Below are 27556 nucleotides of genomic sequence, written 5' to 3'. Positions count from 1 at the left end.
TTATTAATATTATCTAATAATTATTAATAATCAACTTCATATAAAACCACAATATATAAATTCTTACTTCTTTAATGTTTACAATCAAATCACATTTTATAATAGACCTTTTTATGTAAATAAAATAAAATAATCAAATTACTAGAATTTTCTAAATCAAAACTAGTTATACATGTCATATTTTAATATTATATAAATCATGTTATTTAAGTTTGTATATAACTATATATATCGTAAAAGTATATCACAATTTATGTGGTAAATTCTCAGCTCCTTTTTTCACGTGGCAAGACTTTGAGTCTATATTTTTTATATAAATAGTAATAGATTACTACGATTTATGACCATGCACCCTGATCACCTAAATAGGTTGAGGTTGATTCTACAATACATCTTCCAAAGCTTCCACGTCTTTTGTCTATTTCGAAGTCAGAAATTTATGCATTTAAGCTATCATGCACAACTAGTTATATCATAGAGTGAGGATATAAAGTATAAACTGAGTTTCATAAACACAATTTTTGACAATAACTAAACCACTCATAATCGATCACAAAATAAACCGTTACCAAGTTAACCATCGAAGTTTCAATGGCCCAACTCAAAGTCAATACACCACTAATAGCAAACAAAACATACATAGCCTTAAATCCTAACTAGAAAAGGCATTGTGTTCAGCCAGTCAAATTCTTTAGGTCCTCCAATGTAAAAGTGTTGAGCCAACCAAATGCCAACTTAGGATCATCTCGCATCAAATGCACAAAAGTTTGCCTGTTAACAATCTTTGTAAGAACTCTGCAGGCAATGAAGTACAAAGTACTTCCTTTCTCGAGACCAGGCACACTACCAAGTAACGTCAGACAGCTATCCAAATCCAAATTACATTCAAAACCAGTGGCAGTATTATTTGCTTTTGCCTTAACTGCTTTACCAGAATGCTTCTTAGCTTTCCTCAGTCTCTTCCTTTTCTTCGGAACACTATTTGAAGGACCAGGCTCTGCATTATGTGAATGATAAGTTTCTTTATTAGCAACACCATCACCATCCCCAACACCCTCATCAGAAGCCCTTAATTCAAGGTTATCCTCATTCTCTCCAAGAGGCTCCACATTAGCAATGCCAACAACATCACCATCCCCTTCATGGGAAGCCCTTAATTCCGGATTATCCTCATTCTCTTCACTAAGTTCTACATTATGCGTATCATGAGTTTTGTCAATAGCAACATCACTGCCGGAGACACCCTCATCAAAAGCCCTTAATTCAGGATTAATCTCATTCTCTTCCCTAATGGGAACATCAGCGCTACTGACACCCTCATCGGAAGCCCTTAGTTCGGGATTATTCTCATTCTCTTTCCTAGGCTCTACATTATGCATATGATGATGAGTTTCTTCAATAGCAACATCAACAACATCACTGAAACCCTCCTCAGAGGCCCTTAATTCAGGATTATTCTCATTATATTCCCTATGCTGCACATTCTGTGTATGATGAGTTTCTTCAATAGCAACATCATCACCACTGTCCCCATCATCCTCATTGGAAGCCCTTAATTCAAGATTATCCTCATTCTCTTCACCATAAAACCCCACCCCATTTGGTGATGGATCTGCATATATAGCTACATAACTTGTACCTTTAGCATCTTCAAAGCAAGCCTCCAACTTATCTAAGTGTGGAGGACCTTGATGCTCAAACTTTAGAAATGCAGGGTTCTCCTAAAATCCAAAGGAGATCAAGAATACGTAAATAGATAATAGAAAAGTAACAACTAAAATTACTAAATTAAAAGCAATAGCATAAAAAATGTACCTTTTTTCTGGATTCCCAAAATTTGGGAGGTGCTTTGACAGTTTTTTTAATAGGATCCCATCCTAAACCAGTTTGATTTTCAACAAGCTTTGTCCATAAAGTAAAATCATTTTTTAGATTGTCCAGTTCCTTTTTCAATTGCCTATGATCATAATTTTGACCAGTTTTTCCATTAAACTTGGCAACCACATTGTTCCATCCCTCTTTGTTAAAGTCATCATGAGGCCTATTCCCAGCAGCTATTTCCTGAACACATACTTCCAAGAAAACTCCTATTGTGAAATCATCCCATTTATCATTGTCTGGAATGGGCTGATTCTCTTGAGTAGCTCTTCTATGTGTCACTTCCGGAGGGATGCTATGTTCCTCTTCCTCCAAAGGCACGCTATATTTATACAATAAAACAATACCAAAATATTGCACAATTTTTATTATAACAATCATACCTTTAATTACATAATGCATCAAACAAAAGTAATATTCTATATTTTTAAGTTTTCATCATCTACCATTGAGATCAATCTCCAAAAAGAGACAAGATTTCACCTATGTTCTACAACAGCAAGAGCAAAACATATCGGATCGGATCAAACACAAACTGTTGAACACACAAAATAAAAGTCCAGAAATAAATTAACCTAGACACAGAGCTACATATATCAGGTTAAGATTTAAGCCACTGGGTCTAGTGTTGGATACCTGGGTCAGCTGGAAAAACTTTTTCCTCAAGGAAAACGGAAAACTAACAACTAAATAGCAGAGCAAAAGGAAACAACAGCAAAAGTGACAAACAGAACTAGGCTTTGGCCCTCCACAGCACCCCACCATGAGAAAGAAAAAACTCGACACATGATGAGAATAGTTGAACCACATAGGAAGGATTTTAAACTCCTTCAAATTAAAGTGTTAATCGAGAAATCACCAGCAAATAACCAATTGTCAGCAGATACAAAAATTTATAGCATAAAATAAAATCAGAAAATGATTTACAGCTTCTTTAAAATTAACTCTCACTCTAATGCCAACTATCAAAATCATGCACAAAGAATATATATTACGGGAGCAAACAAAACACAATGAATACAAGGAAAAGCAACAACATCCGCTATCTAATTAAAAAGAGAACATAATTACATTAAATTTCTTAATATCTCTCCATCCATATGTGACGGTAAATATGTAACGTCAGGTTGATTAATAAGTAATAACCTATATATCGGGTCGGGGGAGGGAGAAGGTTGTTTCATTTTAATAAAAAGGAAATATAGTGAAGGAAGTGGAAGCATGTTATGACCCCATTAATGTTACAGTTAATATTAGTGTAACTGGAAAGGAAATAGTAGAGTATCTTTTGTCCTTTGTTAGAGTCCTGGCAGTCAGGATGTCTCTTGAATATCCTTTCTATCTTGTAAATTGTAAGTCATCAATAAATAGATTCCAATTCTAACGAAAGACATAAGTACAAGGACAGTCTGGTGCACAAGAATCCCTCGCTAATGCAGGGTTTGGGAAAGGCCGCACCCACAGGGTGATATGTACCCAACTTGAACCCATGACTTTGAAGTCACACGGAGACAACTTAATCATTGCTCCAACGCTCCCCTTCAAAGGCATATAAGTATAGCAAAGAAGAAGTGTAGACAAACAATGAATAAAGCGGAACAGAGAAAAATAAAATAAAATAGATACAGAAAAAGAAAAACATTACCTAACAGAATGTTGAAGCTTATTGACTTTACCAAATTGTTTTTTATCATTTAGCTGTATCTGCCTTTTATTTGGATTATCATTTGAAGTAGTGTGGCCCACACTATATGAAGTATGAGGTTCTTCATAAGCAACACTATCACTGTCCCTAACACCCTCACCAAAAGCCCTTAATTCATGATTATCCTCATTTTCTTTCCCACATACCCTCACCTCAGCTGATGATGGATCTGCATGTGTTTTCAAAGCTACATCACCTATAGCCTTCATATCTTTAAAACATGCTTCCAACTTATCCAAGTGTGAAGGACATTGAAACCTAAATTTCAGAAATTCTGGGTTCTCCTAAAATCGAAAAGGGAGAACAAATAAGTGAAAGGATAATAAACACATAATGCAGCAACCAAAATTATCAAATTAGTAGCACAAACTGATAATAACAATAAGACATACCTTTCTTCTAGCTACCCAGAACTCTTGAGATGCTTTTATGGTTTTTTTAACAGGATCCCATCCCACACCAATTTCAAGAAGCTTTTCCCATAAATTAAAGTCACCTTTCAAAATGTCCCATTTATCTTTCAATTGCCTGCAGTCATAGTTACGACCTGTTTTTCCATTGAACTTAGCAATCACATTAATCCATCCCTCTTCATTGAAGTCAGCGTCAGCTCTATTCCCTGAAGCTATTTCCTCAACACATACGTCCAAGAAAACTCCGGTTGTATACTCGTCCCATTTATCCTTTTCTCCGGTTGGCTGCTTTTCTTGGATATTCCTTTCAGGTTTCAGATTTTCATTCAAGCTATATTGTCCAAGTATGAGCAGCCAATTTCAAAATATTGAACAAATTTAATGATAACATCATAATTGAAGTAGATAAATATGCATCTAAAATAACAATTTTGTTTTCCTGACCATCTTCCAAGAAAGAAACAATAATCAATCAAGAAAAAGTTTGAAAAATATGTACCTATTTCTAGAGCATAAATGAAAATAAGATTAATATGTACAATTTCATTAAATAAAACCATACGCTAAAACCATGTATCCAACTTATGCGCACATAAAATATGAATAACAAATTCAGAACTACTGTATAGCTCTTCATTTGAGAGTAACGTGAGTATAGTATACATGTACAAAGTCTGATATGCAGTATGCTGATACCAAAATGGCTAAAGAGCATGGATACTATGAGCAAAAAGAAAACTCTTGGTTTCATCTGATGAATGATAAAGGAAATATACTAATATAGAGAAGGATGCAGAAGGCATATAGAGAAAGCAAAGTAGAAATGTAGTCCAATAGTAAGGAAATGACAGGGAACAACATAAGGTAAAAGTAAAGTGAATATCTCTGGTCATGGACAAGAAATTAGGGGTGTCCGCGGATCGGATCGGATATGGCCGAAAGTTCGATCCAATCCGCACAATTTTCATTGGATCGAATTGGATATGATATCTGCGCTTTTTAGTGCCAGATCCGATCCGTAGATCGGATCGGATATCAGATATATCCGCATAATTAAACCTTCTCTTTTTAATCGTATTTCTATGTAAAAAAATTCAATAAAAATATTTCTTTTATACTTTTAAACTTATTTATTCCTAAAATATTTTCAATCAAACTCTTTCTAAATAACAAAAATAAAATAATACAATATATGAATAATAATTACTAACTAAAACATACAAACAAGTAAATATAATACCAAACATATATATTTATTTATTTTTAATTATTATTATGCGGATCTGCGGATGTAGAGCAGATATCCGCGATCCGATCTGCAAAGGATGCAGATCGGATCCTATCCGATCCGATCAATTTGCGGATCGGATCGTATCCGCAATTTTCGGATCGGATGCGGATATTTACCGCGGATCTGTGGATCCGATCCGATCCATGGACACCCCTACAAGAAATGACACATAATGATAGGGTAAGGTTCACTTATTCTATGAATTGAATCTATAAGGTTAAAAAAAAAAAAAAAAAAAAACCAGAGACAAGATGATTTTTCCAACAAAGTAAATGCTATTTCTGAAAATAAAATAAAAATCACCTAGACTTGGATCATTTGTTAATCTTGTATACAAGAACACATATGCTTATACACACTTACTTATAATATAGACTTTTTAGAGTTTGGTTGTGTCTTGTTCATTGCTTTTTGCTAAATACAATACACATAAACTAATACTGTCTCTACATCTCATGGCATACACAAACCAAACACAACTGTATGTAACGGATGTGCAAAGTACATAAGAGATATTCCAACAATGCTTTCAAGAGAAGAGTATACATGGACTCAGCAAATGCTACTATCAAAATACAACTGGGAAAAGTTTGCAGCCACTAACCTTGATCTTGACAAGTTTTCAAGGACATTGTTTATAGCAAATATTGTCATTTTCTTCACCTGTTTCCAAAGCAGTACAAATGGGAAGAAGAATTTACATAAAATCCCCAAAAGAAACTATCTGCAAGTTCAATCCTCTCTGTCTGATAATGTGTCAATGAATTATTTTAAAAATTAATCACATTGGTCAACATAAACTTTTCAAACACAAATATCTAATAAGCAGAAACTCATATGGCAGCCTGAGAAAATATAAGTCAGTTTGTAAGCAACGGACTACATTGCGACATTCCAAGATTGTCGGTAAAAAAATTAAAATGCTGAAAAATCTTGTATATTGGCATGGACCTGGGATCCCCAGCTCACTCATAAACTGCCTAACTAAATTCCTCCTCCTCAACTCATGCATAAACCTGTACTGCCTAACTAAATTCCTCCTCCTCAACTCATGCATAAACCTGTACAGGTAACATCAGATCTTTGATCTCTCTTCTAGACAACATAACAAACTTCTGCATTTTCTCCTTGACTTTGCTTACTTTCATCCAGGCCCATTCCCTCCTTTCTCCCTAATATAACATACCTGGGCTTAGGAGGGTTAGGTGGGTTTCTAACTTTTTATCATCTTCCAAGACTAATTTGATGTGATGTAACATTCAAGGAGCAATTTGAATAAAACTTGCAGTCAATGAAAGTTCAAAATATAACAAGTTGAAGAAAGAAGGCACCAAGAAATAGGAGATGGTATCACAAACTAGATAAACATATAAACATCACGATTAAATAAAGTTGTTCAGTATACCTCCAACTTGTCCTCGCTCGACCTATGATTTATCGGAAGTGTGCGGATTTCCTCTGCCAAACGAAAACACTCGCCAACACTTTCAGGAGACACAAAACTAAGCGCAACATTGATGCATGTCTGTAAAAGAACGGTGGATAAACATTTCAAACAGTACTAAAGATTAAAAGTACTCACACCAGAAAACGTGGGCTAATAGCAAAGGTTTAAGTATTTTGTATGAAATCATAAACGTCCAGCTGTTATTGTGTTTTCAAAACTACCGTATTTTAAGGCTAGCTTTGCGAAGAAAGAGCTTACTATTCTTAGTTTCAATCTAGCACAAGAAAATTTTATCACAGTAGGTTTATGTTCAAACTACCAGCAATTTAGTCTTGCCACACTGTGACATTGGCTGTACAATAATAATAATAATAATAATAATAATAATAATAATAATAATAATAATAATAATAATAATAATTCTATATACACCGAAGTAATCATTGATCATAATTACAATGTCTAATAAAGAACCTAATTGTTCCTAATTGATACATAAAGGAACTTTACTATAAAATCAACAAATTGAATAAATCTCAAGACAGAATCAGACTCTTCTAGGCATATCACGCATCACTATAAATACATTAAAGAGAATATACATGCCACATTTCTCCATTGTACCTTCAGATTTCTAACTTGGTATGGACATCCCGCTGGAATAAAGACAGCATCTCCTAACTTCTGAATGAAAGTCCAGGGCTCAATTCCTAATAAACGAATTATCAATGCAAGGTACAGCACAAACAATCAAAACATTCCATCCACCAAAAAAATTAGGAAAACTTAAACGAAATTGCTAACCATACTCCTCCTTTAGCTTCCTCTTATGTCCCACAGTCAGATAGATCGTTTGATCATGAATGGGGTGAATAACCTACGTTGCCAAGAGAAATGCCATTCAAACAGAAGCAAACATGCACAGTGAAATGAAGATACCTTGTTTCAGGTAAAGAAGGATGCATCAAGAAAAGAAAAGGGAAATGGATGAAAATTCCTTTTCAAACTTGTATCAATTTTACCCCTTTTTTCCCTATCATAAAAATTATATTTTCTTACTCTCTTTTTTTTATTATGATGAAAAAAAAAATCCTTAAGATGAGAAGTAATAATTATATCCTAATCAATATCAATATATAAAACAAACAAATACTTTTCCTACTGTAAATATGTTTGACTTACTTTTTCTTTTCGGTACAAATACTTAACTTCTACTGTTTTTATAATCTCTCGGTTACTGTATATTCTTAGATAAATTATAAATATAAAATTAGGCAAATTACAATTTAGCCCTTGAGATCTTTCAATACTACAGATATCCCCCTGTTGAGTTAGAATATATTTAGGATTGATATAGTATCTAGGTATATCTTGTATTGATTCAATTTGATAGTAGCATGATTATCATGATGATTAGATTGTATATTAACCTATAAATATAAATAAGCACTTCTCATTGTTTCTCACACAACATCTAAATATACAGGATATCCAAAATTCTAACATGTTTTGAAGTAGACATTTGACACCCTTAATTTATTTTGAAAGATTATAAAGAAAAAACAAAGAACTAGATAGGGACAAACTGTCTCCATTCTAGTATAAACAGTATACATTTTGAACAAAACGACGAGTAAAACAAATAATTTTTTCTCACAACCTTCAAACAAACAACAAAGACAGCAACTTATAAAAAAGGCAACCCGGTGCATAAGCATCCCGCATTAACACAGGGTTCAGGAAAGAATTGCACCCAAAGGATGTAATGTAAGTAGCCTAACCTCATAATTGCATTAATGGTTGATTCCATGACTCAAACCCGTAACCTAGAGGTTACACGGAAACAACTCACCCCCTCGAAGATAGCAACTTTATCTAGAGAGAAATTAACAAACTCCAAAAGGCAAACTGATGAAAAACTGAAAGCTTGGATCTTTCTAAAAGCTTTTTTCAGAAAAAGATCCATTTGATTAGAAGGACGAGTCTGGGCCATGATGGTTCTGGAGTTGCTGTGATAACTGGCGACATTTGAGTGGTGGTTGTTTTTGGCCCTCAACTTTGTGTGCTATCAGCTATGACAACCACTTTGGATTGCCCAAACCAGTGTGGCACCACCAACTTTCACCACCACGCAAGCTGCCACATCACCACGGCAGCAGTGAGATGAAGGGATTAGAAGGAAGTGAAGATGAACAAGTTGGAGGCCAGAAAGGGATGGGTATAGACCAAGAGAGAGTGACATAAGAGGTTTGTTGAAGGCGAGATAGAATCAACAAAAGGGGTATTATGGACCTTTTATTTGATAGGTATATCCGCTAGAAATGGAGGTAAGTCCTAACCTGCAAACTACAGCCTTTGTAAATGTAATTTGGCCCTATAGAATAACAGAAAATTACAACAAAAAGAAAATAAACAATCATACCACCAGTTTTTCCTGTATACAATATACTCTAACAGCAGTGTAATCCATACTTCTCCAAAGATAAATATGTGAAAGCATAAACTTTAAATATACATTGACACTAGAGTGAATGAGATGAGAGAAAACACTGCTTAGTCTCATCTTGGTTCTGGGCTGATATGCTTAATTCAGCCCCACTAGGACACACAAAGGAAGGATTGTTTTCTGCTTGGTAATTGGCCTACCTGAGGAGGAGAACTTTAGCTATCTCCATGTTATGATTTGGGACTCTATTGGACATTGTACATATTTGGTTATAAGTCCATGTCTACCCATCTTGATTACAAGAAAGAAATCTCCTAGTAAATGAAGTTAAATCTGTACATGTTACTTATCTCAACATATCTATAAAACTAAATAAATAAATAAATATATTCCATAAAATATATGATATGCTTCAATATGGCTGCTCCCATCAATGCGGCTTGCCAATGTCTAAAATAAATAGTGATTGATCATAAATAACTTCTTTCGGTTTTGAAAAGAACAATTCAAAACTATTATTATCAAAACCTTCATCGTTTCAAAATCCAATGGCACTCCCTCCATTCTTAATTAATTGTCCAATTCTGAAATTCCAATTTCCCCAAATAATTGTCCACTTAGCAAATTGAGTGTAACTTTATTTTTCTTTTCCAGTCATATCACTTATATATATACTCTAATCAACTTCAATAATAATGCTGTTAGAAATCAGGATAGAATCATATAATATCAAAGAATATCAAATATGATCTCTTAGGTTTCGCATTGATATTTATCATTGTTTCCGTATTAGTATTAGATTTTTATTATTGTTATGAATAGATGCTAGTATTCCTCTCATGTAAGACAGATCACATAGGAATAACATATTCTCTCTCATCTGCTGAGTTACTATTTACTCTAATTTTTCAGGTTAATCAAGGGTTTTAACATGGTATCCGAGTCATGGTATCTTCCGTAATCTCATATGCTTCCGTTGTATCAAGCTCTATGTTGAAGAAGAATTTTTGATCTCGTGTTCTCTGTTTCTGTTTCTCGATTAAGTCACCTTGTCTCTGTCTCTTTATTTGATAGTCCCGCAAATCCCTATGAGTCACTGCCGCCACAAGTTGAGAAAAGTCTCGAAATTCCTCCTACCACTGCGGTTATGTTGTGTTATCTTCTCCACCTTCTCCACTACCATTGTCATCACTGTCTCTGCCTTAAGTTGCTGTTAGCACTGATGGCGCCTTCTTGTCACCAATCACTAACCGCACCATCAAGCTCATCATCTCCGGCAGCCCAGCCAATACCATCCGGGTTTGAGGCTTCATGCACTTCCATGCGCTGTTTTCTCCCTTGGATTCCAGTCACCACCGCAGCTTTCGCCAGTGCATGCTAGCGCGTCAGCCGTCTCTTTCCACCGCCATGCTCATCTCACCATCCTCTTTCCAGATCTGGTCGTCGGTTTCTCTTTCAACCACTTTTCATCTTTTGCATTTTCTGCATTTCTACTGTGCCCCTGGCACTACTGCACCATTCATCCGGGCTGTTTCCACTACAATAGTCCACCTAAAGCATCATCAAACTCCTTGATTTTATCTCTATCAGGTGTCATGACTACTGATTCTCCTGCTTCTAATAGTTCTTGCATGTTTGACATCTCTACTATCTATAAAACCTCAAACTTGTAAACACTCCAAAAACCATATCTAAGAAGTGATACTTTTAATACATGCCCAAGAATGAACATCTAGAGCGTGATGTTTGATTTCTAGCATGAACATATATGGGATGGTCCAACTAGATTGGATTGGATAATCTACCATATTAGAATTGTGGGTTTAACTCACCCCAAAAACAAGCTCAAGAGGTGATAGGGGCCTCGTACTTATAAACACTCTAAAGACAATGGATTTTAAGAAATGCCAAAATAAAAATTAATTGAGATGAAGGGTAATTTTGTAAATTGAAATTAAATTTTTGTAACTCTGGTACATTTTAAATTTGTAATCATATTCTTATTTCAAGTGGAAAACCAAAAAAGTGGACAATTAATTAAAAACGCAAGGAATACATCATATGTAATGTATTTTTATGGAAGCAAGGATAGAATGAGATCAACAATATATAAACTGGTCAGGATGCTGACCTAGATACCAAAAATATGATGGTCATAAGAATAAAAAAGAATGCTCCCAGCAATTAAACTATTCACTATTGGCAAGGCATAATTAGTGAATCAAACTGAAATATTCTTTAAAGTAATGCATAATTATTATACTAATTACCTTATCTAAGGGACAGCAATAGTTATGCCTGAACTCCTTGAAATGCTTTTTCAGATATTCCTTTAACACAGGAATATCCTGTCTCCGGAAAACATCCCAAAGGACACCATCAGAAGCATCCCCTCCAGCTAATATATTGCTTTCTTCCTGATAAGTTACAAGGAGCTCTCTCTTGTCTTGGTCATGGTGCTTCCGTTTCAAATGCTCAATCGTTCTAAGTTGGTCAGATGTCAACCTCACTTTTCCAGCAGTATGAGTTAAAATATTAACCTAAAATGGCCAAATTAATATAAAAGAAAGGAGACACAATTTTTTTATACCTCAATACATATAAATCCTAGCACTATATATAGCAACAAATACAATGTTAACAAAGATTTGGTAAGGAAATTGATGAGATTAAATCACAAATATCAGAGGATTGAGAAAGAATAACAACTAAACAAGAGGTTTAGAACAAGTGTATTAAGGATGAGGAGGGTAAGGTTTTGGTCACAAAGGAGCATTAACGAAAGATAGAGAACTAATATCATAAATTATTCAATGAGATATGAGACTCTCTCGTGCTCGGATCTGCTACACACAAGGAAGGAGGACCCAAAATTTTATCACTATTGGAGAATGCAAGAGTTTGGAGTTAAGAGGCCCGAAAATGGATGAAGAATAGTGGAGCAGTGGGTCAGAATAATATATTAATTAGGAAAGATCTAGGAGAAAAAGGCATTACTTGGCTGGCCTAAGAAGATGCTAAACAAATGGAGAGAAAACAGTTTGATCCCCATCTGAAAAAACAATTTATACATAATTGTGAAAACTACAAAAAGATAAGCTCATGACTCATACCATGAAATTATGGGAGAGGGTGATAGAGCAGAAGTTGAGACAAGAGACTTGGATTTTGGAAAGTCGGCTTTTGGTTTTATGCTATGTAGATCTACCAGTGATGCAATATACTTGTTAAGAAGAAACGATGGAGAGGTACTGGAACAATAAGAAAGATTTACATGTGATTCTCATTTACTTAGAAATGGCATATGATAGGGTGTCCTGTGGAAAGTTAAGGTAGCAGATACTTTTGTGTAACTAAAGATATGCACGATAGGATTACAATATGAGAACCCAAGGTGGTGTAATAGAGAAACTTCCCATTGTTGTAGGGGTTACAGTTGGGGTAATCTCTACCCTGATACATTTTCACACTAGTCTTTGTGGTAATTATTAAGCATATCCAGGAACCCATACCATGATGCAAATGACATCAGATTTATCGGAAAATCAAAGGAAGATTTTAAATAAGAAATTAAATTTGTTGAGATAAGCTTTAGAAGTACATGGTTTACACATAAGCTACACGTGTAAATTCAACATGAGAAGAGAAAAGTTTAACATATAAAAGAAAATTGGAGAAAACACCATACACCACAAGTCAAGAGATTTATGTATCTGAATTGAATTATTTGAGACAACAGAAAAATAGAGGATGATGTAAACTATAGGATTCAATAGGCTGGTCAAAGTGAAAGACTGGTTCGAACTTCATTTGAAACAAAAAATAACCTATAATACATAAGAATAAAGTTTATCACACTGTCATTAGACCAACTTGTGTGGAACAAAGTGTTGGGTGGTAAAGGGTGAACACAAACATAAATTTAGTGTGACCTAAATGAGAATGCTTAAATGGATGAGTGGCTATACACAAATGAACAGGGTAAGGAATAAGGACATGATAGAAAAGGTAAACAGTGCACCAATTGTTGAAAAGATGGTGAAATCACGTTTAGTAGGGGGAGGGGGAACCAACAACAAATCTAGTGGAGAGGATAAATTTGATGAAAGATTGAGTAGGGGTTAGGAGCAAAGGGAGACCTAAGAAGACTCTGAATGAGGTATTCAACAAAGATCTAAGTATAAACGGGCTTACCGCAGATATGATACATGACAGGATGCAATGTCGTCATTTTCTCCAAGTAACAAATCCCAAGCAATGGGATAAGGTTTTGTGATGTTGTATACTGCGAATCCTAAGTAGATTCATCTCACAAATTATCAAATCTCCCAAGAAAACATAGGATGAAATGAGAGGTTATGGACTATGGAGTAAGGACAACACAATGAGCACAAAAATTTATGGCGAGAACTTGAAATGACAATCTGCTCATACATAACAGCACAGAGAAATGCATAGTCTTAAGGGAAGCAACAAATGTATACATTTATACATCTACAAACATTAATCCTTCATATGTGAGACTGCATTAGAAGATAAAAATGAAAAGAATTCAAAAAGTTCAAAAGAGATATCCTTCAACAAAATTACCAAATAAGAATTGAGGAAATAAAGCATACTGTATCAGAAATATCATAGTGGAGTTTAACCACAGAATCACCACGTCCAAGCTCTTGAGGAAATCCATATGCAATATATTCTTTTGGCTCCATGTTAGGTGTTGAACCAGTCCCATGTACTTTAGAAGCAAGATTAAGAACACCTCCAAAAGGATGTGTATATTCCCCAAAGGGCAATAAAGACATAAATTCTGCATAGTGACGTGGTGCACGTTCCGTGAAATCAGGAGGCCAATCATTTAATCTCAGCATCTGAGGCCAACCACACCTATCCCAACGACCAATTTCGTACCCACAAAAGAATTGATGGATATTAATATCTCCCTGCATTTAAGTAGAGAAAGTATACATCACCAGCAACAAAACAGATATGTTAAGTGAAAACTATAAAGAATTTGAAAAACAAAGCACGTATGATTTAGTTCATTCTAATCATAGAACAGAAAGTAATTAGTACAGATGGAAAATAATATTTTGTACCAGAAAATTTAAACAGGATGTACGCCTTAAGACTAAAACAAAATGGAAAACATAGTAGGAAACCAGAAGCAGAGGATGAAAGGGAAACTACAAAACATTTGGATGGTTGAAAGCAAAACAGACAGGATAACAGAAAGAAATATAAGTTGTAAATGTAAAATGTTAAGATAGGAAGCAAACCGAGGAGGGATAAAGATGACAATACTAACAGCAGTCTAAATTGATCAAATATGTTTTGTATTTGTTGACAGGGTGAGGAGAAACAACATACTGGCAACAAGCTTCTACCATGCCGTCCAAAATGTGTGTTTTGTGTTGACAAATTTCCAACTTGACCAGAATCTCAATCTTACCATGACAGCAGAATGTCTAGAAACTATTTCTAACACCTTTCAAAAGGATAAACTTAGAAAATAAAGAGAATCAGAAGGGCCATCATTAATGCGAACAAGGCAATAGCCTCGGTTAGAGCAAAGCCCAGATCTGAATAACTGTTTTGCCAATGATGGATTTCTTTCCACGGAATGAATTAATGAACTGAATACGTTTCCAATACCTACAGCAGAATCCGCTGAAGCAATTGTAGCAGCTCCAGCACCCATTGATTTTGCACCTTCTAACATCTCGAATTGACCATATATCTAGTCACGCTCTTGAAGGCTGACTTACTTACTTATGGCTTTTTTTTCACTATCTCTATCTCTTGGGGGGGCCTCCATTACGATGGGCTGCTCCTGGGCCCCCCCTTTTGTAATAATAATAGGTGCCAGGGTTACCCCCTGCATCCAACTAAAGGAGAAACGATGGAGTACAATGTACTCATTTTCTCCCTTTAGTTGCTTTTGGTTCCAGAAGGGCTTTTGGTTCCAGAAGGGCTTTTGGTTCCAGAAGGGAAGGTAGAGCAGAAATATTGAATATAGAACTACTAATAATGCGAGATAGGCAATAAGGACAAAAAAAAGAAACATTATTATTTTGGCATAATCAGCATTTATAGTTGTTGAATATCAGATGAGAGATATAGACTTTATATAAGTTATTCTGTTTTGATATAGTTTCTGTTTTTAGATATTTGATTCTGATTGTATCTCCTAGTATTAAAGGATTTTATTTCTGTACCTATGTATATATATATTGACGCTAGAGATGATTCTCTCAAGGAATTCATCCAAAACACAATCCTTGTCTCACTTCATTCGTGTATTTCAAGTTGGTATCAGAGCGAGTTCCGACCTGGCTCTGTTTCTATTTGTTTTTCTTCTTTTCCGGCTGCAATCTCTCAGCAGTGTTCCCTTTTCCCACCAGCTGACACTATCAGCTGTGTGTGTCAGCTGTGTCTCTTCGTCAGAAACTATTTTTCCGGCCAATTACCTTGTCAAACATCAGACCCACTCCGAAGCAACCCCAGAATCAAAACCGGAAAGCCAAGTTCAGCCTGTCCCCAAAATTTCACCGCCGTCAACCGCCGCGGGCGCCGACACGCGCCGCCCCTTTTCCTGTGCATGGTCCTCACGCGCCTCAGCTCCAGACGCGCGTGAACGTCACACTCTACTGCCCAGGTTTTTTTCCGGCCCTCGTTTCCCTTCTGCAGGTGTTTTCCGGCCGTTTCTAAGTATCTGCCATCATGTCTTCTGAGGTAACCCCCGACACCAACTCCAATGGTGGCAAACCGGCTGTTCTAACATCTGTTGTTTCTGGAACCGCTACAATGACCTCTGAAAAATTGATGGGTGCCAAAAATTACCTTTCTTGGGCTGATTCTGTAGAACTTTGGTTCATGGGCCAAGGCTATGAAGACCACCTTACTAAATCTGTTGATGACGTTCGCACCGCTAACAAAACCACTTAGAAGAAGATTGATGCCCAGCTATGTAACCTTATGTGGCAGACCATTGATCCATCAAAGCTGACTATGTTTCGAGCTTACAAAACTTGTAAAAAGGTGTGGGACCGTGCTAAAGCTTTATACACTAATGACATTGCAAGACTTTACCATGTTGCTAAGAAGCTGTGTAGTTTACAGCTTCAAGGAACTGATATGGAATCTTATGTTGGGGCTGGGAAGCTGTCAAGGAAGAGTTTTCGACTCTCCTTCCCTATGTGTTTAATGCTAATGACCATCATGCTCAACAGGGAAAGCTGTTTTTGGTACTTACGTTACTTGGGCTGCCAGCTGAACTTGAATCTCTTTGGCAACAAATATTGGGCACCTCACCCGTTCCTTCCTTTGAGGACGTATTTGCACGACTCTTGCAATCCGGCCCCTCTCTTGAGACTCATACTTTCAACCAAACTGCATTGGCATCCCAATCTTCTTCTCAAGTGTCCTTTCAAGTGCCCACTCACAGCGGCCGTGGGGTCATGGTAATCGTACTCACCTTAGTTGTACCTATTGCCATAGGATTGGTCATACTCAGGATAAATGTTATGCTCTCCATGGTCGTCCTACCAAGGTAGCTAATGTTGTCCAAACTAATGAGCCATCTGACGTTTACTCCGCTGCACAAGTATAGTAGACATCATGGTCAGAATAGTTTCCAGCATAACATAAGCAAAAACTGGTTCTCTCGCCCCTTGCTCGCGGAGCGGTATACCGAAAAAAGAAAAGGGTACCAATGAAGCCAACCATTAATGACTAGAGAGTTGTTAGTTCCATGGGGGCTTCCCCTTTCCTATTCAGCTTTGCCGCCACTCCTTAGACCTTATAAGATCTTCCCAATCCTTTTTTTTTCTAAAGCAGCCCAAATTGCCAGGATACCTCCCCTTCGACCATCGAAGTTCCTTCCACGGGAACCTGCGGTAGCCCCTCTCCGGGTTCGACATGTCTTCAAATACCTCTACCTCTAAAAAGGGCTCTACGGGTTAATTGCTCTCTTTTTCTTTTAAGAATGTAGATAGTTCTATCAACCTTTTCTATCTATCCTTAGAAGTTCGGCGAAATATGATATTAGCGTTGGTTTTTCCAACGAAACTAAGCACTATTTTTTTCTTTATCATTTGAAAGGCTCAGTCCCACACTCTGACTTCAATGGTGGGAACAACCTCCGCACTCCGGCACTCCAATGAACAAAAGTTCTTCGCCTTACTTTATTTAGAATAGTGGTCGATCCCTCGGGAGTTACATTCGTAACTTAATGTTATGTTCATGTTCACGCGGTGATCTTATATCCAAGAGTACTACCCTGTACGTAGTCTATGTCTGGGGAGCATACTTGACAGGAGATGGCCACAGGCGGTAGATAGGTCCCCCACTTCGATTCCTACCCTGTTAGCATCTCCGATCCGAGATAAGGGATTACTCCGTTAGGTCTTTTCGGTCTGGAGCCGGCCGGTAATGACAAGTTCAAACACCAGGAGCGTTCTGATTTGATCAAACAGATTGCTTGAAAGAAAAGCAAATTCTCCAAATTGTTGACCAAGCTACACTAGCGGAAAATCTCTTATTCTTACCAGCCGGGTGGCGCGCAATGAAGACCAATCCGCGAACTAATTTATAACATCCAATGCCCTATGCCTCAAACTCGCAAGCTTGCGTCTCCGTCTTGGCTAGAATCCTTCCACTCTTTCTCCAACAAGCCACGCAGTCTCTTTAATATGATATATCATGCCTCCTAGCTTTCATGCATAGCAGACTAAGAAGCTGAAAGGTGATATAGCTGTACCCTCAACCCAAGCACCGACATTGAGAGAAGAGTGGAACGGGACTAGGCAACTAGTATGGGGCCCGGGATACTTATCAACTCATATTGGAGCAAGGTCACGACTGCTGAGACTGCAACCACGTAAAGCAATACCGCATTCTCACCGGCAGACAGCTTCGTTCTTCTCTTCTTCCTCTTTCCCAACGATATCGATCGGACATGAAATCCATCAAAAAATAGCTGTAAATTTTCAAAAATTTCGAAAGACTTCTTCCAAGGACAGCTCAGTGCACAAGCATCTCACGTTTAACGCAGGGTCCAAAGAAAGGCGGCACCCAACGGATATAATATAGATAGTCTAACATTATAATTACATCAGTAGTTGATTTCACGCTTGAACCCGTGACTATGATGAGGTCACATAAAGACAACTCAACCATTGCTCCAAGACTCCCTTTAAAAAGACTATTCTCAAATCTCATTAAAAAAAAAGATGGTGATATCAAATTCAAAGATGTAAAATTTAATAGTAAAAATTGGGAATTTGGGATTTCTCAAAATAGCACTGCGGTACTGCACCCCATTCTTTGATAGTCTATATTAGAATATTTTAACAAACTATACTCTTCTATTTAACCAAGATAATAAAGTAATAAAAAATTATCAATAACTTTCCTGTAGTCGCATAATCCATCAACACATTACACAATTAGAAAAATGCAAAAAACCAATAGAATTATTGAAGAAACTTTTTAAATACCTATTAAAATTAATTTTATAGAAAAAAATTTCAACAAAAAGGATCCATAAAAAGAATCACCTATTGGTAATTCTTTTGATCCATTGATTATCAACAAAAATATTTTCTTCTGATTGATAATTATTTGGAAAATTTTGTCACATTTTTTGTTGTTCATAAATTTAAGGTTCAATTAATATTTAGGTCTCTATTGTTTAACTCAATTTCTTTTTGAGTTACTATATTCTAAAATTTTTAATTATGTCCTACATTGCATAAGTTTTCCTAAGCAGGATTCACGTCCCTGTTTATATGAGCCCTTAGGAAAAATGAGATTAAGTGAAAAATTCCTTGCATATAGTAAGACCTTAGTAAACGTCCAAAACCATGCTTGAAGAGAATACTTAAGACGACAACAATAACAACAACAAAGCCTTGTCCCACTAAGTGGGGTCGGCTACATAAATCAAACGATGTCATTGTGCTCTGTCATGTATCATGTCTACAGAGAAACCGTTTACATATAGATCTCGTTTGATCATCTCATGGATGGTCTTCTTAGGTCTTCATCTGCCTTTCGCCCTTTGTCCATCTTCCATCTCATCCACCCTCCGGATTGGATGTTCTATCGGTCTTCTTCTCACATGTCCAAACCACTTGAGACGCGATTCAACCATCTTTTCCACAATAGGTGCTACTCCAACTCTCTTCTTTGTATCTTCATTCCTTATTTTATCCAATCGCGTATGACCACTTATCCATCTCAACATCTTCATCTCTGTCACATTCAGCTTATGTTCGTGCTCCCCTTTAGCCGCCCAACACTCTGTACCATACAGCATAGCCGGTCTTATAGCGGTGCGATAAAATTTACCTTTAAGTTTTAGAGGCACTTTTTTGTCGCATATAAAATCAGATGCACTCCGCCATTTTGACCAACCTGCTTGGATCCTATGATTTACATCATGTTCGATCTCTCTATTATCCTGTATGATACACCCAAGATACTTAAAATTTTTAACTTTTCGTAGGATGTTTTCTCCAATCTTCACCTTTATATTGGGGTTTTCCCTTCTTAGATTGAACTTACATTCCATATATTCCGTCTTGCTACGGCTTATGCGCAGACCATACACTTCTAAAGCTTCTCTCTATAACTCCAACTTCTTATTTAGGTCTTCCCTTGACTCTCCCATAAAGATGATATCATCGGCAAAAAGCATGCATCATGGCACAGGCTCTTGGATGTGCTCTGTGAGTACTTTCAAGACTAATGTGAAAAGATATGGACTTAAGGATGATCCCTGGTGCAATCCTATACCAATAGGAAATTCCTCTTTTCTAAAATCTTCCATAAGACCTCCTTTGGTACCCTATCATACACTTTTTCCAAATCAATAAACATCATATGTAGATTCCTTTTATTACTACGATACCTCTCCATCATCCTTTTTAATAGGTATATCGCTTCAGTGGTAGATCTTTCTGACATAAATCTAAATTGGTTTTCTGTTACTTGTGTCTCTTTTCTCAACCTCCGTTCTATCACCCTTTTCCATAACTTCATAGTATGACTCATAAACTTAATCCCTCTATAGTTTCCGCAACTTTGTATATCCCCCTTATTCTTGTAGATAGGTACCAAGGTGCTCTTTTTCCACTCATCAGGCATCTTCTTTGACCTTAAAATCTCATTAAAAAGCTTGGTTAACCAGTTGATGCATTTTTCTCCAAGACCTTTCCAAACCTCAATTGGGATATTATCAGATCCTACTGCCCTGCCATTTTTCATCTGTTTTAGAACCTCTTTTACTTCAAAGTCTCGAATCCTTCGATAGTAGTCAAAGTTTTGATCTTCTTCCCTTGTGCATAATCGACCAAGGCTCGAAAGAGTCTTCTGTCCTCATTAAATAACTCGTAGAAATAGCTCTTCCACCTTTCATTAATCTTCTCTTCTTGAGCCAACACCTCTCCATCCTTATCCTTTATGCACTTAACCTGATTCAAATCTCTCGTTCTTCTTTCCCGGCTCTTTGCGATTCTATATATACATTTTTCTCCTTCTTTCGTGCCCAAAAACTAGTAGAGACCCTCATATGCTCTTGTTCTTGCTTCACTTACAGCCACTTTTGTCTCTTTCTTAGCCGCCTTATATTTTTCCCAGTTACCTGCATTGCGGCATAAAGACCACTCTTTAAAACATTTCCCTTTTATCTTTATCTTTTTTTGTATACTCGCATTCCACCACCAAGACTCCTTGTCTCTTGGTCCTATTCATTTAGATTCACCAAAACTTTCTTTTGTTGTTCTTCTAATAACTTCTGTCATCTCCCTCCACATCTCTTCCGCGCTTCCACTCCCATCCTACTTTGCCTCTTCTACACGTCTTAGGAAGTTTCTTTGTTCCTCACCTTTCACCCGCCACCACCTCGTCCTTGAGTTCTTCGTATGTCTTTTCCTCAACTTTTGCTCAACGCGAAAATCCATGACGAACATCCTATATTGCGTTGTCAAACTCTCTCCCGGGATAATTTTACAGTTAATACAAAATTTCCGATCGACTCTCCTCAACAAAAAGTCAATTTGAGAGCTTGTCATGTCACTCTTATAGGTTATAAGATGTTCGTCTCTCTTTTTAAAACATGTATTTGCAATGAAAAGATCAAAAATTGAGAAAAAGTCCAAAATAATTTTACCCTCAGCATTGATCACCTCGAAACCATGGCCTCCGTAAATACTCTCATATCCAGTCACTTCTCTTCCAACATGGTCATTTAAATCTCCTCCTAAGAAAATCTTATCTCCCAAAAGTATGCTTTGAACCAAACTCTCTAGATCCTCCCAAAACCTTATCTTGTGTTGTTCGTCCGAACTCACTTGCGGTGCATAGACGCTAATCACATGAAAAGCACCTCCCTCCACCACAAGTTTGATAGAGATGATCCGATCTCCCACCCTCTTGACATCCACTACGTCATTCTTCCACTGCTTATCCACAATTATTCCAACCTCATTCCTATCCTTCACCTTTTCTGTATACCAAAATTTGAAACCAGAAGTATCCAACTCACTAGCCTTTTCACCAACCCATTTCGTTTTTTGTAGGCACATAATGTTAATCTTCCTCCTTGTCATGGTGTCCACCACCTCCGTGGACTTTCTTGTTAAAGTGCCTATGTTCCATGTCATAAATCTCAACATTATGTCGCTTTGACCTTTACCTTTTACTTTGTGAACTAGCTTATTTACCCCCGTCCGTTCACGGAAACGCGAGAACCCTTACTCATTTAACACTACATCCGGACACCGATGCAGCGGCTCTTGCTTTGACACCGTACTCGAGCCATACGGCGCGTTGCTTCCGAGCAACGACCTAACTTTAGCGCAATAATGTCTTTGATTCATATCCAGGGGATTCGGCTATATTTTTATGTTGGTTGCCGAAAACCTAACACAACCCTCCTCCTTTATTCGGACTTGGGACCGGTTATGTACCGCAAATGTAACATAGGCGGAGTTGAGAATACTTAAGACCATCTTAAGAAATTGCACATTGGACAGGTCTAGGACTAACACTCCCTTCCCTATGCAACAAACATTGGGCACTCATGGTTCTCTACTTCTCTTGAGCTTGGCATCTATCTGAGACAAGAGCCAGCTTTTAACGGCAACCCTAGACAAGATTACAAGAAGAGACAAGCAGTGGCCATTTTAGAAAGCGGAGATGTCCCTGTAACCGAGTCTAAATATCTTTCTAGACTTTAGCTACACGGCCTTCGAATGATCCACCTAACCATCAAGGCCAATCTCAACAATAAAGGCTTAATGACAACCTACTATAGAAATCCCATGAGGTAATGAAACAAGAATACACGTCAAATCAGAATCCAAACATCTTAAGAGTCATCACTTATCACTAACCTTGATGGGCAAGTGCTTCATGAACAATTTCAGGGATGGAAATAGAGGATAAAGCAAAAGCAAACACATAATTGGATGAAGACAAGTAAGCAAATTACGAATGGGGCGAGCAGTGTAGGAATTACATTTGTAAAAGGGTGATATTTTCCATGGGTAAGTTTGTGGATAGGGTGATATTTTCCATGGGCTATAGGTAAGTTTGTAGGTTCAATAGGACACAGTGAAGCAACCATAGAGGAAGGACTAAATGTTTCAGGGGAAGACAATGGCATCAAAGAGTTATGAGAATCAATGTAAGTGTTATGAGATGTAAGAGCCATGAGATTTGAGAATCCATGTAAAAATAGAATTTCCAAATAAAGCCATCAGAAGTCAACACTTAGGATTGAGAAATTAAACAAACCTGTGCCCAATCTAGGCAGTCAAATGCCTTCATATCCAAATGTTGATTACCGTTGGCCTTAAACGATCGGAATGCACGCCACATGACTCGTGGTTCCCAGCTTAAACCAGATGAATGTTCAAGCACATTGCTTACAATAACAGGCTCGCCTCTACTCCAATGACATTGAAAATGTTTCAACTCTTCAGGTTTTTGACTTATAGCCCGAGGATGGTACAAAAAGTTGTCAATGGAATTTTCACGAGAAGCTGACTTCAGTGTATTATTATTGCTTCTACAATCTGTGTTTCTGCTGAGCCTCAAACATGAACACCAGCTAACAGGATTCTCAACTGCAGTGTGAAGCTTATGTGCTTCTGCTTCTTCTGCTTTGTGTACTAACTCTGAGATAAAATTTGGACCAAGTACACTTCTCAGTTCAAGAAACCTGTTGCGACACGTATTCTTTGGGCAAGGAATGCGGCCATCGCTCTTTGCATGCCACCCCGATCTTGACCATCCACGAACATCAGGCTTAGCATCAGAATGCGCTAAATTCTTCTTAGAGTCAGGCTTAGCATCCTCATGTGCTGAATTCGACTTGTCTCTACTTATATCACAACCATGCTGATAATCAATACCCCAGTTGACAAATCCAAGCTCATCTGGATCTGCACCACCTAGTAGCTCTCCATTGCGAAGCTCATAGCAACAGATAAGACAAAGGTGAAAAGAACATTTTCTACAGAATCTGTGGTAGTCAAATATTGACGTCTTGCAGTTATCACTACAAAAGAAGATAAGGTCAACCAACTAAAAGAATATGAGGATAACTGAAAAGAAAAGAGAATCAGAAAAATCCCAACCAGTGGACACGTTCATCTTGACGGTATTCTGACTTTTCAATATTTAGCTTTGGGAGTGAAAGCCCTGCAGTGCACATCCCACAACCAAACTAAATAACAGTAGATATATATACTGAATTTTGACAGTGGCATGAGATGACCTATGTTGCTAAGGTACATACAAGAAGCATTATCAAATTAATTCAGAATAATCTGAGGGAGAGAGAGAGAGCCAATCGCTTGATCCTAAAAGTAAAGAACCAAAACCAGGAATTAGAAAACACTAACTAAGCAAACCATGTAATATGAGGAAGGGAAAAACTGGAAAACATGGTTTGCAAGAGGCAAGATGTTCAAAAGCCAAAAGTTTGTCAAATCTTATAAAATACAACACTTTTTACTTTTTGTTGAAGCCCTCATCATGCAAATAGATGTGTATTGAACTATTGATGGCACTGATTCAAAACATCCTTATAGACTTATAGTCATTTAAAGAAATATGAGTACTGAAAAATGCATATACACTAGTCCAACTTAATTTGCATCAAGATCAAATTGATTTATTTCAGAGCAAAGTTTATATGTACATCACATCCGTGACCACAATAGAGACTCCTCAATCAAAATATTACCTTTCCTCTTAGCTTCTATATCCTTCTCAATCATTTGTTCTTTATCCAACTGTCTTAAATAAGGAAGAAGCCGTTTTAGCAAATACTTAGAATGCTCAAATCTCTCCTGTTCGTTCCTTGGCACATGATGCCTCATTGCCTACAGAAAACCAAATGGCCATATTGCAAATCTGGGATACAGTAACTCACGGGTAAAGCCAAATAAAAGGTGGGATATACTGACCTTAATTAATGCTGTAGATCGCAAGCATGCTCTGCAGTTGCAATTACCACGGCAAACCGGACATAACACTGCATCTTCCGGCTTTAATTCAGGATACCTATAGATGCAACAGCAAAAATATCAAGAACTGACAGCATTGATAAGTCTTCATCATCAAAAATCTAGGGGTCAATTTGGTTGCAGTTTCATCTTCAATTTTTTTTTTTTTTTCATGATTTTATAAGAAACAAGTGAAAACAAAGAAACACTAAAAATGGAAAGACAATCCAAACACAGCTTAAACTTGCAATAACTTTACAGTTTATAGGTTACTGCTCTTGCCATTGTCACTCGAAATTATGTTCTCAAGAAGAAATCTAAAGAATAAAAAACAAAAACTCTAATATTCGAGACATTGACCCTTAAATATAGCTTTACTCCATATATATATATATAACTAAAAAACAGAAATCAATACCAGGTAGCCAAACAAGGTATACAGAATCTTTTCCGCTTGCAATTTTTGCACCTCACAACTTCACCTTTGTCATTTCTCTGACATTGATGGCACATTAAGCTCTCCTCTTGAATAAACTGTTGATTAAGAACAAAGTTTTGACCACAATTTCAATATACATGATCACCTAACACCAAATTTTGAACATCTAATCAAAAGAAAAAAGAAAAGGGAATAACGAACTTTAGGGCCTCGCCTAATGACTTTGGGTGTCTCCTGTTGATGCTTCCGAAGTAGGAACCTCCTGCCGTTGGCGTCGTCCTTTTGAGAATCTTTATCCAACCCAAGCTCAACATTATCACTCGGAAGTTCACTTTCCGTCGCCGTCGAATAACCATTTTCCTCCTCTTCACTCTCAGCCCTGCTTCTGCTGCTAGTTCCGATGTTACTAGAAATCTTCGCCATCTTTCTCTTTCTGTCCTGCCTCATTCCCTTGGAGTTCTGAACAAGAGAGGAATTTGTAGCTCCATCATCGTCTTTGGCGTCTTTGTCAAGGTCAACATTATTATCACTCGGAACTTCATTTTCCGGCGTCCCAAAGTTAATAACTTGTGTCGTCCGTGGCCGTCGCCCTCGCCGCTTCCTTGCCGGCAGCATTGGAGGCGGGAAAGGGAATAATGAGGAGAGATTGAGAGAAAGATACTCAGTTGAAGAGCCCTAGGAGGCTAGGACTTGAGGCTAAGTAGTATAGTTCATTTCAGTATTTCACCCTAAAATTGAAGAGTAAAGTATTATTTTTGTCTTAATGTTTGGAGTAAATTTTATTTGTGTCTTTAATGTTTAAATTGTTTTATTTGTATTTCTAACATTTGTAAAAGTAATTCAATGTTATTCTGTCATCAATTACACATTATCAACGCTTTAGTTTGAGTTTTAAAAATCTCTTCTTGAAGTTATAATACAAATGTCTTGGACATAATCCGAAAAATAGCTTATCAAAAGTTGAAACTAATTTCTACAAAATTTACATAATTAACTTTTTTTAGGGACATAATTGAATCTAAACACAAATAGTGGGTATAATATTAAAATCGAACACATCCAAGTGAGACCTAATTGAGAATGAATACATACAAATGAGAATAATTGAAAAATATAATTTGATTTGTTAGTATAATTGATAGTAGGATAATATTGAATTACTTTTATAAACGTTAGGGATACAAATAGAACGATTTAAACATTAGGGATACAAATAGGATTTACTCCAAACATTAGGGACTAAAATGATACTTTACTCAATCTTAAATAAAGGAATAATACAGTGCAAAGTGACGTGACAATTAAGTCCTTAAAAATCTTATCAATTTTGTTTTGAGTAATACTTCAAATAGATTTTTAAGGACTTAGTTGTCCTAATAGATTTGTTCCCCACACAAATTAATTAAGTAATTGATTTTTAAAATTATTAGATATATATCATATATGTTTCTGATTCAGGTTTTAATTGATTAACTGAACATTTTTTTTACGTGGATGTGATCATGTGATATATCAGGTTCTAGGCTACACGTCGCTTTTAGGAGACATTGATTCTTGCACACGTGGTCAAAACGACATCATTTTGGTGCTTCTCCAAACAATGTCATTTTGAGAGGGACAAATTAATCTTCAATTTTTTTGATAAAAGTGTTATAAAACGACAGCATTGTGAATGTCTGTCCTTTTTTATTTGCTATTTTCCTTGCCAATTGACTCATTAACAGGCTTATTAACTTTTGATTTCTTATGCAGATTTTTCATTAAATTTTTTTTCCATCATTCTTTTCTTTTTTACTAGCTCCGACAGACTCTTCCCCTTCACATAAATCGAAAAAATCATATCCAAAAAGGTAGGGGTTTGTACAATGCATCTTTTGTCGGCTCATACCCATCATCGCTATTTGAACTCTCAACATCGGCATCATTGTCAAGTCCATCATCTTTTACACTAACTTCTTTCACATTCACCTCCTCAATACTAATATCATCATCGTCGTCAATGAACTTCGTATCTTCCATGATAGGATGGTCAAAATAGATGTAAAATTTGTCAGTATCTTCATTTAGCATCTTGTTCTTTTGCAAAGCTCTAATTTTTTTGTCTCCGTGAATTGGGTGAAGACTGAATTTCAGGTTAGCAGAAATAGGACCATACTAAAATATTGCCTTGTAGTCATGGTAATCTAAATCCAAAAACAGTTTCTTTAGGTCAAAGAAACATATTAAGACAATGTCCATTGGGAGAAACTTTGTTACTTTTCCATTAATGTACACAAGTACCCTTTTGTTATCTCTAACAAAGCTTCTATCGTAGTGAAATACGGATACCACGTCTTTACTCATCTAAATATAAGAAAATAAAAATCTATCATAACTACAACAAGCAACGAACACATTACAAGAGCATTAAAACATA

The 27556-nt window shown here is 36.7% G+C and overlaps 1 protein-coding gene across 1 annotated transcript; it reads right to left on the bottom strand.

The window, feature by feature from the left end:
• Positions 1–488: 488 nt before the first annotated feature.
• On the bottom strand, positions 489–25870 carry LOC112697376 (uncharacterized). The gene is made up of 16 exons (XM_025750517.3): positions 25342–25870; positions 25120–25235; positions 24663–24759; positions 24440–24578; positions 23829–23892; positions 22984–23749; positions 13800–14123; positions 11451–11720; positions 7539–7611; positions 7359–7444; positions 6693–6812; positions 5892–5950; positions 3976–4327; positions 3524–3867; positions 1816–2200; positions 489–1721 (listed from the first exon to the last, which is right to left on the bottom strand). Exons 1-16 carry the CDS (start codon positions 25753–25755, stop codon positions 675–677), a joined length of 4656 nt encoding a protein of 1551 aa, XP_025606302.1. The 5' UTR covers positions 25756–25870; the 3' UTR covers positions 489–674.
• Between the last annotated feature and the right edge of the window lie 1686 nt (positions 25871–27556).

The sequence above is a fragment of the Arachis hypogaea genome, chromosome 6, assembly GCF_003086295.3.
Source record: "Arachis hypogaea cultivar Tifrunner chromosome 6, arahy.Tifrunner.gnm2.J5K5, whole genome shotgun sequence".
In the NCBI taxonomy this organism is placed as follows: domain Eukaryota; kingdom Viridiplantae; phylum Streptophyta; class Magnoliopsida; order Fabales; family Fabaceae; genus Arachis; species Arachis hypogaea.
This window is presented reverse-complemented; position numbering and strand designations above follow the sequence as displayed.